The 13972-nt window shown below is 52.5% G+C and overlaps 2 protein-coding genes across 6 annotated transcripts; one reads left to right on the plus strand and one right to left on the minus strand.

Annotated features, from left to right (window-relative positions):
• Positions 1-709: 709 nt before the first annotated feature.
• Positions 710-7989, plus strand: KAT5 (lysine acetyltransferase 5). Of its 3 annotated transcripts, XM_079787523.1 has the most exons (14): positions 710-1154; positions 1254-1320; positions 1638-1706; positions 1798-1934; positions 2217-2372; positions 2462-2536; positions 2637-2711; positions 3035-3283; positions 3358-3447; positions 4979-5119; positions 5198-5291; positions 6963-7122; positions 7248-7329; positions 7414-7980. In XM_079787523.1, exons 1-14 carry the CDS (start codon positions 1143-1145, stop codon positions 7546-7548), a joined length of 1542 nt encoding a protein of 513 aa, XP_079643649.1. In that variant the 5' UTR covers positions 710-1142; the 3' UTR covers positions 7549-7980. The 3 variants fall into 3 exon arrangements, with proteins under 3 accessions (XP_079643649.1, XP_079643648.1, XP_079643650.1); XM_079787522.1 differs by having other exon boundaries at positions 1128-1320; positions 7414-7989; XM_079787524.1 differs by lacking the exon at positions 2217-2372 and having other exon boundaries at positions 1128-1320; positions 7414-7987.
• RNASEH2C (ribonuclease H2 subunit C) lies at positions 3471-9353 on the minus strand. 3 transcript variants are annotated; one of them, XR_013814374.1, is made up of 6 exons: positions 9057-9353; positions 8686-8867; positions 8488-8607; positions 8056-8184; positions 4596-4844; positions 3472-4491 (listed from the first exon to the last, which is right to left on the minus strand). XR_013814374.1 is itself a non-coding variant. In XM_079787526.1 (4 exons), the coding sequence occupies exons 1-4, from the start codon at positions 9226-9228 to the stop codon at positions 8158-8160; spliced, it is 501 nt and encodes a 166-aa protein (XP_079643652.1). In that variant the 5' UTR covers positions 9229-9353; the 3' UTR covers positions 8018-8157. The 3 variants fall into 3 exon arrangements, 1 of the variants encoding a protein (XP_079643652.1); XR_013814373.1 differs by having other exon boundaries at positions 3471-4844; positions 9057-9285; XM_079787526.1 differs by lacking the exons at positions 3472-4491; positions 4596-4844 and having other exon boundaries at positions 8018-8184.
• Between the last annotated feature and the right edge of the window lie 4619 nt (positions 9354-13972).

Consider the following 13972-nt stretch of genomic DNA (forward strand, 5'->3'; position numbering starts at 1 on the left):
AGATACATCCATTGGCTACCTCCTGCATGCATCCCTACTGGGGCTGGGGGACCTGCAACTGAGGTACATGCCCTCGACTGGGAAATGAGCCTGCAACCCTTCCCTCTGCAGGACGATACTCTAACCACTAAGAGAACTGGCCAGGGCTCCATCCCTTTACTTTTAACCTGTGTGCGTCTTCCAGTCTGAATTGTGTTTCTGTAGGCAGAATATTGGCCAAATAAAGTGAATAATTTTGTTTGGCCCTCGAATGATGTCATAAAAATCCTAATGGCCCTTGGCAGAAAAGAGGTTCCCCGCCCCTGCTCTAAGTCTTTTCTCAAGTGATACACTTCCAGCCAGGCCTGCCCTGACCCTATTTCAAATGGCAACCTACCTGCCCATCTCCTTTCTCTTGTGCATTCTTTTTGGTTTCCCCACTTTCTATCTTTAATATACTGAATAATTTACTTTATAATATAGTTACTGTTTGTTACATACACTCTTCTTTTTCCTCCCGACCTCCAAGAATGTAAGCTCTATGAGGGCAAGGTTCTTTATTTACTGATGTATTCCACTCTCCAGGAATCGTACCTGGCACATGGTAGGAGACTAGTAAACATTTGTTGAATGTCTGAATGAATAATGTTGTGTTGTTCTTATAACTATAAACTTAACGTACAAGACAACCTAGAAACATCCTGAGTCCCCATAAGTAAGGAAGGAAGTCCCTTCACAGTCCCACCCAGGCTCCCAAACCTCCCAGGCCGCCCGCCGCGGAGCACGCGCCGTCCACGCCCGCCGACACCTCCCACAGCCTCCAGGACACGGAGGCCGCACCCCAAAGCACAAACACCGGCACCAGGTGACCCGCGCGGCGCCCACGTGACTGGCGTCGCACCCGGTGAGCGTCACGTGACGGACTCAGCTTCCCTCCAATCGTCGTGCACGTTGTGGAGATTCCACCCAGGACCCGGCCCGAGATTTAAAACGCCCCGTTCTCCGGCCAGCCAGGCGGGCCGTCCTCCCGCTCCCAGCTGGGCAGCGGGGCCTCTCGAAGGTCCTAGTCTGGAGTGGCATCGGGAAGCCCGGGCCTGTAACGCGCTCAGACCCGGAAGTGACGTCTCCCAGAGGGGCCGGAAGTGGCAGTGGAGGGAGGGAAGATGGCGGAGGTGGTGAGTCCGGTGCCCGGGGCGGGGCGGAGGGAGCCAGGGGAGGTGGGTAGAGCCCGAGGACCCCCAGTAGCCGACCCTGGCGCCGCGCTGTCTCCCCAGGGGGAGATAATCGAAGGCTGCCGCCTGCCGGTGCTGCGGCGGAACCAGGACAACGAAGATGAGTGGCGTGAGTGACGTCGGGGGGCGGGGCTAAGCGACCTGAGGGCGAGGGGCGGGAGGGAGTCAACCGAACCCTCGGGAGGAGGAGGGACCTCGAGAATTCTGGGGCGGGCGGGGCGCAGATACACAGGAGGGGCGTGGCTTGTAGCGGCTCCGAGATGGATAGGGCGGGGCTTGCAGAGGGGGTGGCACTGGGTGACCAGGGGCTTGGGCGAGAGCTGCCTGGTGCTGGGGCTTAGAGATCCGGCTTGGGAGTGGGTTCAGGTCATAGAAGGGTGGAGCCTCATGGCCTGACCCTTCGGTTGCCCCTGTGCTGTTCTGCAGCCCTGGCCGAGATCCTGAGCGTGAAGGACATCAGTGGCAGGAAGCTGTTCTACGTTCATTACATTGACTGTGAGTGCTGGGCTGGGGTAAGGAGGGGCCGCTGGGTAGAGTTGGGGGATGGTCTCTGGCACTCCTTCCTGAGCCATCCCCACTGCTGCAGTCAACAAACGCCTGGATGAATGGGTGACCCACGAACGGCTGGACCTGAAGAAGATTCAGTTCCCTAAGAAAGAGGCCAAGACCCCCACCAAGAACGGACTCCCTGGGTCCCGCCCTGGCTCTCCAGAGAGAGAGGTGGTGAGTAGGTCCCCTACTTCACCTCCTCTCCTGCCTCCTACTTCTCTCATCTCTTGGCTTCAGTGGTTCCTGGATGGGCTGGAGGCAGCACCCTCCCATCCTGGTTTCGGCTTGCAAAGGATGGGGACCAAATCGCAGATGTAGCTTCCAGAGTCCAACGGCTATTCCTGTGTCCTTGAGAGGGTGGGGTTTGATGACTCCATGCTGAGGGGCCCCCCACTCCCCTGCCCCATCCCACCACCATCCCCACCCCAGAGGAAGACCCTGGACCTATCTCTACAGCCGGCCTCCGCACAGGCCAGCGGGAAGACCTTGCCAATCCCGGTCCAGATCACGCTCCGCTTCAACCTGCCTAAGGAGCGGGAGGCCATTCCCGGTGGTGAGCCCGACCAGCCGCTCTCCTCCAGCTCCTGTCTGCAGCCCAACCACCGCTCAACGGTACCCTCAGCAATTCCAGGGACCTTGCTTTCCTCTCAGGTCCCACCTTCTCTACCTTCTGACCCACCTTTCTTGGTTTCTCTCTGCAGAAACGGAAGGTGGAGGTGGTTTCACCAGCAACTCCCGTGCCCAGTGAGACAGCCCCAGCCTCAGTTTTTCCTCAGGTGAGCCCTCCAAACCACTTTTCTTCCCTTCCTTCCACCTTCTGGTAGCCCCTTTCAGACTCATCTCACAGCCACTTCTATCCTGTCATCTCGTCTGCAGAATGGATCAGCCCGCAGGGCAGTGGCAGCTCAGCCGGGACGGAAACGAAAATCAAATTGCTTGGGCACTGATGAGGTAGGTCTCGGGAAGGGGAGGCTGAGTAAAAAGGAAGGACATAGACAGGTGGCGAGTTTAGTGGCTAGTTTAAAGATAACAGTGGTGGGCAGCCATGGTGGTAGTATTAGGAGCTAAGCAGAACTGGTTGGCGATCTTTCCAAAGTTTTCAATGAAAACTTCCTAAATCTTGGTTTCTTTATCTGGAGAGGGGATTGTGTAGTATCTCCCCCACAAGGTTGCTGTTAGGCTTGAACAAGAGAACCTGGGCGGGGGGAGGGGAGGAGCAGTGCTGTGTGAGCTGTAGTCTCCTGTAACCAGTGTCTTCCACTGGCCCTGGGCAGGACTCCCAGGACAGCTCAGATGGAATACCATCAGCTCCGCGCATGACTGGGAGCCTGGTGTCTGACCGGAGCCACGACGACATCGTCACCCGGATGAAGAACATTGAGTGCATCGAGCTGGGCCGGCACCGCCTCAAGCCGTGGTACTTTTCCCCGTACCCACAGGAGCTCACCACACTGCCAGTCCTCTATCTCTGCGAGTTCTGCCTCAAGTATGGCCGTAGCCTCAAGTGTCTGCAGCGTCACTTGGTACGAAGGGTCCCAGGTACTGCCCTACGACCACCCCCATCCTTCGCCACCCCTGATCCTCCTCTCTTCCTCAGACCAAGTGTGACCTGCGACATCCTCCAGGCAACGAGATTTACCGCAAAGGCACCATCTCCTTCTTTGAGATTGATGGACGTAAGAACAAGGTCAGTGACCGAGGCACCGTGCGGAGTCCTTGGAACTTGGAGTCTGGGGGAAGTCAAATGAGAAGCTTCTTCCTGCTTAGGAAAACACTGACCAGTCCGGCCAACAAGTTGGTTCACCCCATTTTTATTGAGTTCCTGCTGAAGGGCAGGTGCTGGGAGATAAAAACATGACCAGGAATTAGACAAAAATCTCTGCTGAGAGCTCACAGTCCATGGAGAAAACAGACACACCAATTGCCACTTTATTTTTTTTTTTAATCCTCATTCGAGTACATATTTTTCCATTGATTTTTAGAGCGAGTGGAAGAGAGGGAAAGACAGAGAAATATCAATGTGAGAGAAACACATTTGATTGGTTGCCTCCTGCACGCATGCCGACTGGGGCCTGGGTCAGGGAGGAGCCTGCAATTGAGGTATGTGCCCTTGACCAGAATCGAACCCAGAACCCTTCGGTCTGCAGGCCGATGCTCTGTCCACTGAGCCAAACCAGCCAGGGCCCAATGGCCACGTTAGATCTCCCAGTGTGTGAAGTACCCGGAAGCAAAGGGTGCATTAGGACCCAGAGGAGGTAGTCACCACAGCTTCCCGGAAGAGGTGACTTGAACCTGGACATGAGGACAAGGTGGAAAGGGACTCCCAAGCAGCAGGGCTCTGAAGGGCCGGCGTGTGAGAGGAGGTGTGAACGGCAAAGAGCCTTCTGGTTGAAGGGCAGAGAGGATGCGGGGAAGCTGTTACAACGGACAGAGCTCAGGAGGTGGCAATGAGGCCAGCTAGGGAGAGTTGGGGACACCGTAAGTTTGAAGCTTCAAGCCTGCTTTAGTCTGTGGTTGTGGGGAGGAAGGAGTAACCTGGAGGGACCGCTGAGAGACTCCCCCATTCCTGGGGCCTAGAAGGTGGTGAGGGAGGCAGGCACCTTGACTGGCAGGGGAGAGCTCTGGCTTGGGTGCTGGGGAGCTTGAGAGGAAGCGCTGCTTTAACAGTTCTGTATTAAGGGTGGACTTGGCATCCCGGTGGCAGTGCCCAGCATGAGTTAAAAAGTCATGTCTGAAACGCAGGATAAATTATGTGCAGAGGTAAAAGAGCAAAACTAATAAATTTTTGGGGCAGGGGGCTCCTAAGGCTATTTTTTAAGTTTCAGAATGCCTTACCTCAGTTGTAGACTGAGTCAGTTCCCAAGAGGTGTGACTGTAGGCAAAAGAGTAGTATTTTTTGACAGCCAGACTCCTGGCACATGGGCAGAGCTTCTCATAAGCGTCGTCAGTCTTCTTGGGTACACGTGAGCTTGTTGGCTGCTGTTGACTGTAGCAGAGCGCACCGGAGGTCCCCCAGGGCCGACTTAGGTGGAGGCGTGTCCAGTGGGCTGGTCCATGGGCTTCTCGGCACTGCAGTGGCCCTGCCTGATGGAATCGGGTCTGAGAGGAAGGCTGGTCACCGGTCAGCCTGGGCCACAAAGAAGGCCCTGGCGGGCCTGTCCCAGTGGCCATGCTTGAATCAGGGCGCCCAGAGCGGTGACAGGCCCTTTCCGTTGCAGAGCTATTCCCAGAACCTGTGTCTTCTGGCCAAGTGTTTCCTCGACCACAAGACCTTGTACTATGACACAGACCCTTTCCTCTTCTACGTCATGACGGAGTACGACTGCAAGGGCTTCCACATTGTGGGCTACTTCTCCAAGGTGAGAGCCACCTGCCTCTCCCGCAGCCTGCTCTGCCCCGGGCCAGGTCCCGTCCCTCACTCACCCGCCACTTTCCAGGAGAAGGAATCGACAGAAGACTACAATGTGGCCTGCATCCTGACCCTGCCCCCCTACCAGCGTCGGGGCTACGGCAAGCTGCTGATTGAATTCAGTGAGTACCTCTGCTCATGGCCAGGGGCTGGGGGGCCAGTGCTCCCATCGCATATGCTGATTCTCAGCCCAGGCACCTGGGCCAGAAATCAAGGTGGGACTCTTCCAAGGTTCTTTCATTCTCAGGTTGACTGCCCTGGTCAGTTGTGGGGAGCACCTCAGGATTAGGTTCTCAGCCCCTCACTGTTCCTTGACCAAGGTTCTAAGCATCACCCAACTTTCCCCAAATTTGACTCATATCCTGCCCAGGGCCATGAGCTGAAGCCGAGTGAGCCATGTTGCTCATCCCTCTGCTACTGTATTGTCATGCCAGTTCCTGGATGAGGACCAGTTGTTTCCGGAGCTTGGTAGACAGAGGGACTCTGCCCCTCATCCTTCATGAACTCTTCAGTGTCCCCTCCAATCCCAAGTCTCCCTTCTGCTTCCCAGCCTCCCTCTCCCATTCTGTTCAACTGACCATTCACGGAGCTAACCAAGCTCTGAGCTGGAAGACGGGGAGGGAGCTTAGCTGTTCGGGAAAGACAGAGGCTGGACTTGACCAGGTCATGGCCCGCTTGAGAAATTTTATTGGTAGAACGATACTACGATGGGGTCACATCCTTAGAAAGCCCTCAGCCTGGTAAAGCAGGTGATGCTTAACAAAGCCCTGGAGGTCAGACCTCAATGGAGAGGGGGTGCAGGCAGGGCTACCAAGGAGGGGTGCTCAGTTTGGCAGACAGGGTGGGAGGGTGTTAGGAGGGGCACTGATGAGGGGCTAGGAGTCCCCCACAGCTGAGGAGGCCAGTGTGGTGTCCAGTGGATCTGTCAGGACTTTACACGCACCACGACCCAGCAAGGTTAAGTAGGAACCCAGTGTGTTCCGTCCTTTCCGTGCTTCCGCTCTCCAAGCACGATCCTCTCTGTCCTCAACACCGGCTTTCTTGGTGGAAGTCATGAGGTTGGGCAAGAGGGCCAGACTGGCTGATAAAAGATGAACCGAGAGGAGGAAAGCAGAACGGGCTGTGGTGCAACACCAAGCGCTTATGACTGCGGACGAGGAAGGGTGGAGACATCCCAGGGCGAACGGAGGCTGCCCAGGAGACGGAGGCCTGCAGTGTTTTGAGGTCTGCGTTCTCACCAGGAGCAGGCGAGGAGGGCAGAGCAGTCGAGTGGGAGGACTGTCTTCCCTGACTTGGGAAGCGTTTGGTGCTCCTTGCCGCCTCACAACCACCTGCTCAGCCTAGTCTGGGAGCTGCTGACTCTCAGGTCACAGCTGGGGGAGCACCTGAGGCCGGGCCCACAGGTGGCGTCTGCTCTGCTTCCCTCTTCACACACCCAAGTACAGAGGGAGTGGGGTGACAGGAACATTGGAGGCACTTTCTTTCTAGAAGCCGTTTTCTCTGCCTCCCCGTACCCCACCTCTAAACCCTTACCCTAACCACCACCCCTCCTAGCTGGTTGTAGCCACTTCTCTCAGTGCCTTCAGTACCCACCATTGTGCTTGGCACACAGGTGAAGAATGTGTGCTCATTAGTCCTTCATGAGGAAACTGAGGCACAGAGCAGACAAGCCACACACCCTGTCACAGAACCACCCCATAGCCGGGCCTGGATGGGAAGCAGGCAGTGTGCCTCAGCATTGGTTACAGGAAGCTGTGACCCTGTACTCACTCCCTTCCTCCCCAATGCTTTAGGTTATGAACTCTCCAAAGTGGAAGGGAAAACGGGGACCCCCGAGAAGCCCCTCTCGGACCTTGGCCTCCTGTCCTACCGAAGCTACTGGTCCCAGACCATCCTGGAGATCCTGATGGGCCTGAAGTCTGAGAGCGGGGAGAGGCCACAGATTACCATCAAGTGAGCCTGGCCCCACATACCTGGGGGTGCATGGCACGGCCTGTGTGTTCCCAGGCTTTCTCTCACCCTGAGCTCCTGGGGCAAAGATGAAGGCCCCAGGGGACCTGATCTTTGTCCTCCCACAGTGAGATCAGTGAGATCACCAGCATCAAGAAGGAGGATGTCATCTCCACCCTACAGTACCTCAACCTCATCAACTACTACAAGGTAGGGAGGCGGGCAGGGACAGGTGTGTGGAGGTGCAGAGTGCAAGCCCATGGGCTGACCGGCCTTGTCCCATCTCCCGCCCAGGGCCAGTATATCCTCACTCTGTCAGAGGACATCGTGGATGGGCACGAACGGGCTATGCTCAAGCGACTCCTCCGCATTGACTCGAAGTGTCTGCACTTCACTCCCAAGGACTGGAGCAAGCGGGGGAAGTGGTGACCAGGCACAGCCCATGGTAGCACCAACAAAGCTGGCAGAACTGGAGCTGACAGCCCATCCCACCCCCACCAGGGCCCCCAAGGGGGACACTGAGGGAGACGGACCAGGCTGAGGACAGTTCCACAAGGAGAGGGCAGGCCTGGTAGGGGCTGGTTGGTGCCCAGCACCAAAGTGAGCTCAGGGCTCAGGTCACCTCTAAGGCCAGCTGGCTGCTGGCCCAGGCTTGCTGTGAACCAGGGACCAGAGGGAGCCAGGCAGACGTGTACAGTGAGATGGGAGTGGGGGCACTCTGTACAGAGGGTTGGTGGCTGTAAAAAAATGTGTAAAGTAGGAGTTGGGGGTGGGGTGGGTATTGGTTACAAAATTCTGGCCTCTCACCCCAGTGCCCATCCTGCCCCTGTGTTCCCCCCGTACCCCCTCTCCCCTGTAATAAACGGTTTCTATGGGCCAGAGCCATGAAATGTTCTTGTGGGAGAAAGAGCAGCTCCAAGGTGTGGGCAAACTCACGGATGCTGTGAAAGAGCTCATTTATTGGGGTGGTGGACTCAGTGGATCCAAAGTGGAGAGCTGGTGAAGGGATCGGTGGCTTCCAGTTTCAAGCGCTGGTTCTCAGTCCTGCGGCACCTGTTTATGGATCTGCAATAGGAGTCCCTTTTACTACTGGGTTTCTGAGATGGAGTGGCTGGGTGGTCCACGTACTCCAGAGGGAATGATGGCCCCTTCCACGCAGGCCAGAGAAGGATGGTGGGGGGCCCACAGCCCTAACCCAGTCTAACCTTTCACTTAGAGCCAGGCTCCATCAGCCCGTTGTACCCAGCAACCCTAAAGCCCCAAGGCCACTTAGGGGCAAGATTCTAGACAGACAGCCCAGTAAATAAACTGAAGCCTGGGACGGGAATGGATGGGTCTGGGAAGAAGCGGGCCCATTTATCGACTCACCGCCTCGGCGAGGCTGGGCCAGGTCAGGGCCGCACGCACTTTGGCATCCGGGCCGGGGATGGTCTCCAGGCCCCACAGGGTGAAGCGGCTGAAACTGGCGGAGGCGCGAATAAAGCGGTCCTGGGGGAGGCGCCAGGCTCAGCACGGGGCCGCCGCTCCCGCCCGCACCCCCTGCCACCCCTAAGCCCCGGTGCTCACGAAGTCCCGCTCCAGCGCCTCCGGGGGTTCCACCAGCTCCTGCTCGTCCTCGTCGGATCCCGCTGAGAAGTCCTGCTTCCCCACCGACTGCTCTTCCGTCACCAGCACGTATCCCAGCAGGCCGGGCGGCACCTCCACCTCCTCGCCCCGTAGACTGCGGCCCCGAAACGACACTTCGAATCCTGAAGAAGGTGGTCGTAGGGCCTCAGTGAGGGCCTGGTCCATGCCCAACGGGGCAACCCGGGTGGCGGCTCTCCCGCCGCCTCCGGTGGACCACGGTTCCCAGGAGCCCTCGCGCCCGTCCTCGCAGATGAGAGCGCGGCGCCGGCGCGGGGGCTACCGGGAGCCGTAGTCCAGCCGCGAGCGCTCACCATCGGGACCCTGACGGATGGCCGGGGTGAAAAAGCGCCCCACAGGGGCGGGCCGGTTAACCCGGACTTCGCAGGGCAGGAGGTGCAGCGTGCCAGGCGCGGCGTTGCGCAGAGTGACGGGGCGTAGGTGGATGCGGTGCTTCTCCACGTCTTCCTCGTCGCCGCTCTCCATCCTCTGCCGGGTTTCCGTGGCTCGCTGAGGCCAGAGCTGGCGCGTAAAGCGCGCGAAGCCTGTCGGGAGCCCTGGGACAGTCAGCGCAGAGCCTACTGGGAAGCGTAGTCTTTTCTGACTCTTGCAAGCCCCACCTCCCTCTGTTTAAGTCCCAGTTTTGTTTTTCTTCTTGAAATTTATTTTTTCTCCTTTTAAAACATTTATTGCCCATCTGGTGTGAATCAGTGGTTGAGCTTTGACCTATGAACCAGGTCACAGTTCCATTCCCTGTCCCAGGACATGCTGGGGTTCGGGGCTCAATCCCCAGTAGGGGGCGTGCAGGAGGTGCCCACTATGATTCTCATCATTTAAATCAATAAAAACATATTTTTTAAAAAATTATTTACTTATTTTAGAGAGGAAAAGAGAAAAAACAACTTGTTGCTCCATCCATTTATGCATCTATTGGTTGATTCGTGTATGTGCCCTGACTCAAACGCAACCTTGGCAACCTTGGTGTATAAGGACTATGCTCTACCAACTGACATACCCGGTCAGGACCTTGAAAAATTTTTCAGTGGTATATTTTTAATTTTGATAAAAATGTGTTTTCTATTACAGTTAACATACGATATTAGTTTTAGGTGTAGAATGGTACATTCTTATTTTAAAAAATTAAAATTATTCCAAAAATACATTTTTTATATTGATAGGGAGGTTCTTTTAAATTTTACTAGGGATATCAACTCTTCCTCAAATGAATTGAAGATATTTTATATGAATTGTCTTCCAAACCTGTGTATTTTTATTTTTATTACACAGATGAATTTATTTTGTGCAAATTTACCAATCTACCAATCTTTTATTTTTAGGTCTTTTAGTTTTCACAATACTTTTTGGGTTTGTTAACTCTTCTCTAATGTTTATTTGTATAGCTATGTTCTGTCAAGTTCTCTCAAAAAAACAAACACATATGAACTGGTGATCAAGATTAAAATTGCATTTAATTCATTGATTTGAGAAAGAGAAAAACATCCCCAGACATCGGGAGCTGGCCTTGGCGTTCTGTTGAACATGAATAATTCCATAGATTATCAGACAAGGTCATGAGGGACCAAAAGAAAAACAAGGTCACTCTGTAATCACGTGAACATGGACAAAGGCAAACATTGTCCAAACCACAAAAATGAGGAAACATCCCTCTATTGTGGATTATATGTGATTTGCTTCTTTACCAATGTTAACTTTAGCCTCCATCTAGTGAAGATGTTAACATTATATCATAGAAATACTTCCACTTCCTAACAGCATCCAATCCAGAGAAAAGCCCCACTTCCTTAAACCCTCCCCCAAATCACCTAACCCAAGCACAGACCCTAAAAATCCTTCCTAACACCCACTTATTGAGATGCCCCACAGTGTAAGAGTAATAAACCCATTCATTCAGCTACGGACGTGTTCCTTGTGGTCTTTGGCTGGAGAGTATTTACAGATTAATTTAGATAATCTTGTTTTAGTTTTCTATCAAGAATAAGTTACATAACCCTGGCTGGTGTGGCTCAGTTGGTTGAGCGTCATTCCATGCACCAAAAGGCTGCCGGTTCAATTCCTGGTCAGGGCACATGCCTGGGTTATGGGCTTAATCCCCAGTAGGGGATGTGCAGGAGGAGGCAGCAAAATGATGTTTCTCTCCCTCCCTCTCTCTAAAATCAATTTTAAAAAGTTTAAAAATAAGATAGTACCAATTACATCTTCTTTTGTGTCTGTACAGTTGAGGTTTTCTTAATACACAATAGTTTTTATTTTTTAAAAAAGTGTTTTAATTGATTTTTACAAAGAGAGGAAGAGGAATAGAGAGATGGAAATATCAATGAGAGAGAAACATCATCAATAGGCTGCCTCCTGCACGCTCCCCACAGGGGATTGAGCCTGCAACTCCGGCATGTGCCCTGACCAGGAATCGAACCAGCAACCTCTTGGTTCCTGGCTCGACGCTCAGCTGCTGAGCTACACCGGCTGGGCAATAGTTATATTTAAAGTCTATTCCCAGATCCTTTTTCCATTTTACCTTCTGATTATTACATGTATAGCAGAGGTTGGCAGACCTCACATATGGTCTCTGTCACAATTGCTCAACTTTGTCATTGTGGCATAAAAACAGCCATAGACAATATGTAAATGAATGGGCATGGCTGTGTTCCAATAAAACTTTTTTAAAAATATTTTTTCCCCTGACCAGTTTGGCTCAGTGGATAGAGTGTCAGCCTGTGGACTGAAGGGTCCCAGGTTCGATTCCGGTCAAGGGCATGTACCTTGGTTGCGGGCACATCCCCAGTAGGGGGTGTGCATTAGGCAGCTGATCAATGTTTCTCTCATCAATGTTTCTAACTCTCTATCCCTCTCCCTTCCTCTCTGTAAAAAATCAATAAAATATATTTAAAAAATTTTTTTTATTGATTTCAGAGAGGAAGGGAGAGGGAGAGATAGAAACATCAATGATGAGAGAGAATCATTGATTGGCTGTCTCCTGCACACCCCCTAATGGGGATGGAGCCTGCAACTTGGGTATGTACCCTTGACTGGAATCAAACCCAGGACACTTCAGTCCGCAGGCTGACACTCTATCCACTGAGTCAAACCAGCTAGTGCCCAATAAAACTTTATTTGCAAAATTCAGCAGCGGGAAACCAAAGCATTTGTGTGACTCACTTTATTGCAATATTCGCTTGATTGCGGTGGTCTGGAACCAAACCCCAATATGTTCAAGGTTGCCTTATTTTGTGTCACTCAAAGAATGTGTCCATTTATCAGATTGGGGGCATAGAGTAGTTCATAATATTTCATTATCCTTTTAATGTCCATGGGATCACTAGTGTGACCCCTCTTTCATTTCTGGTATCAGTAGGCTTCTTGGAATGGGTCCAGAGCGGAATATTAACTGTCCTGTGAATATTCACCAAAGAGCACCTTCTGCAGGTAGAAGGCAGCACTTCCTTTCCAAATCATGCCTATCCTTGCCCAACAGGCTCATGAAAAGGTCATAATGGGAGGCCCTGGCCAGGTAGCTCAGTTGGTTAGAGCATCGTCCCAATACTCCAAGGTTGTGGTTCAATCTCCAGACAGGGCACATGCAAGAAGTAACCAAGGATTTTCCTAGCCAATGTAAGCCCCACACACATATCATTTAAAACATGACACAGAGTGAAGAACAAGATGCATCTTCTTAAACCTATAAAATAAGTATTCTGCTATTAAAATGATATACCAATGAAAAATAAAAAAGTGGCCAATAAATGTATGAATAAGTGGAACAACAAATCCATGTTTGTCTCTCTCTCCATCTCTCAAACCAATACATTTTTAAAAATGTTTTTTATTGAATTTTTTTAAATTTTTTTTTTAGATAGAGAGGGAGAGGGAGAGAAACATTGCTTCCTGCATTGAACCCTGACGGGGAATCAAACCAGTGACGTTTCAGTGCACGGGATGATGTTCAACCAACTGACCCACACTGGCCAGGGCTCAAATCAATAAATTTTTGAAAATGTCATGGATGAGGGATGGAAGTGATGCATGCTGAGCTCAACATGAATTTCTCCTCAGCAAGGCTGATCTACTGCCACAGACAAATGTCTAATGTCCAGGAGAGACCAGCCCTGAGTTCCCAAATAGCAGAATATAGCCCAGGAGACCAGCCAGACCCTGTCTCAGGGTAATCACATCAGACCCTTTCCATTATGAGAGGGGCAGAGTTGGCTGCTTCAGGACATGGCTTTGTTTTCTCTGACCATATTGCCGCAGCCATTATTTTCACAGCAGAACCCCAGCTCCCACCCTGCCTCACAGTACTGCTTCCTAGCGATAGCCCTTTTGGTTACAAAAGAAGTAATGGGACCAGAACCATGGGCACCCTGGCCTTACCCTGCGCCTCTCTTCCAGAACAGCAGGCTTGCTTATTGAAGACTCGGTTATGCCACCCACTGGGAGTCAAGACCTTGCTAGTTTCAGGGCCACATGGGTAAGCACTGGAGGTGGTCGGGAGACAGAAAGGACAGGATAGGCCACGACGTTTATTGGAGCTTCTGAGGAAAGGGAAGATGGGATTAGGGTCAACAGTTTAGGGTTGGCTAGCTCACATAATTCCAGCCGTGTTTGGGGCGCAGGGGCTGTCTGCGGTACTGCTGGTTGCTGCACCTGGCAGGAGCGTGGTGCTGGAGAAGCCATGAGCACGGACCAGGGCAGCTGCTGGAGGACCTTGGGTACCAGACATTGTCTAGTCAGCACACAGGAGGAAGTTTGAAAAAGCCCTTCTGCAATGGCTCCCCTGCGCCCTCTACCGACAAAGCTTAATAATGCGCCAGCTGGAAAGATAAAGGGTCCAGGCCCATTTTCAGAGTAGGCAATAATGAATTTGGAGCCGAGAGGCACCTACACAGCCACCAGTCAGCTTATCTTACTTTCATATTTCCCTCTCCCTTCTGTCATGCTTTTTAAAATATATATTTTTTAAATTTACTTCAGAGAGGGAGAGGGAAAGAGAAACATCAATGATGAGAATCTTTGATCGGCTGTCTTCTGCACACTCCCTACTGGGGATTGAGCCTGCAACTCAGGCACGTGCCCTGTCCGTGACCTCCTGGGTCATGGGCCAATGCTCAACCACTGAGCCACACCCACTGGCTCTCCCATGCTTTTAGTGATATTGTTTCTACTTCACGATGATATATGATCTATTTATTTATTTACCCTCATGCCCACCTTTGTT

This window comes from Cnephaeus nilssonii, assembly GCF_951640355.1.
Source record: "Cnephaeus nilssonii genome assembly, chromosome: 13".
Taxonomy (NCBI): domain Eukaryota; kingdom Metazoa; phylum Chordata; class Mammalia; order Chiroptera; family Vespertilionidae; genus Cnephaeus; species Cnephaeus nilssonii.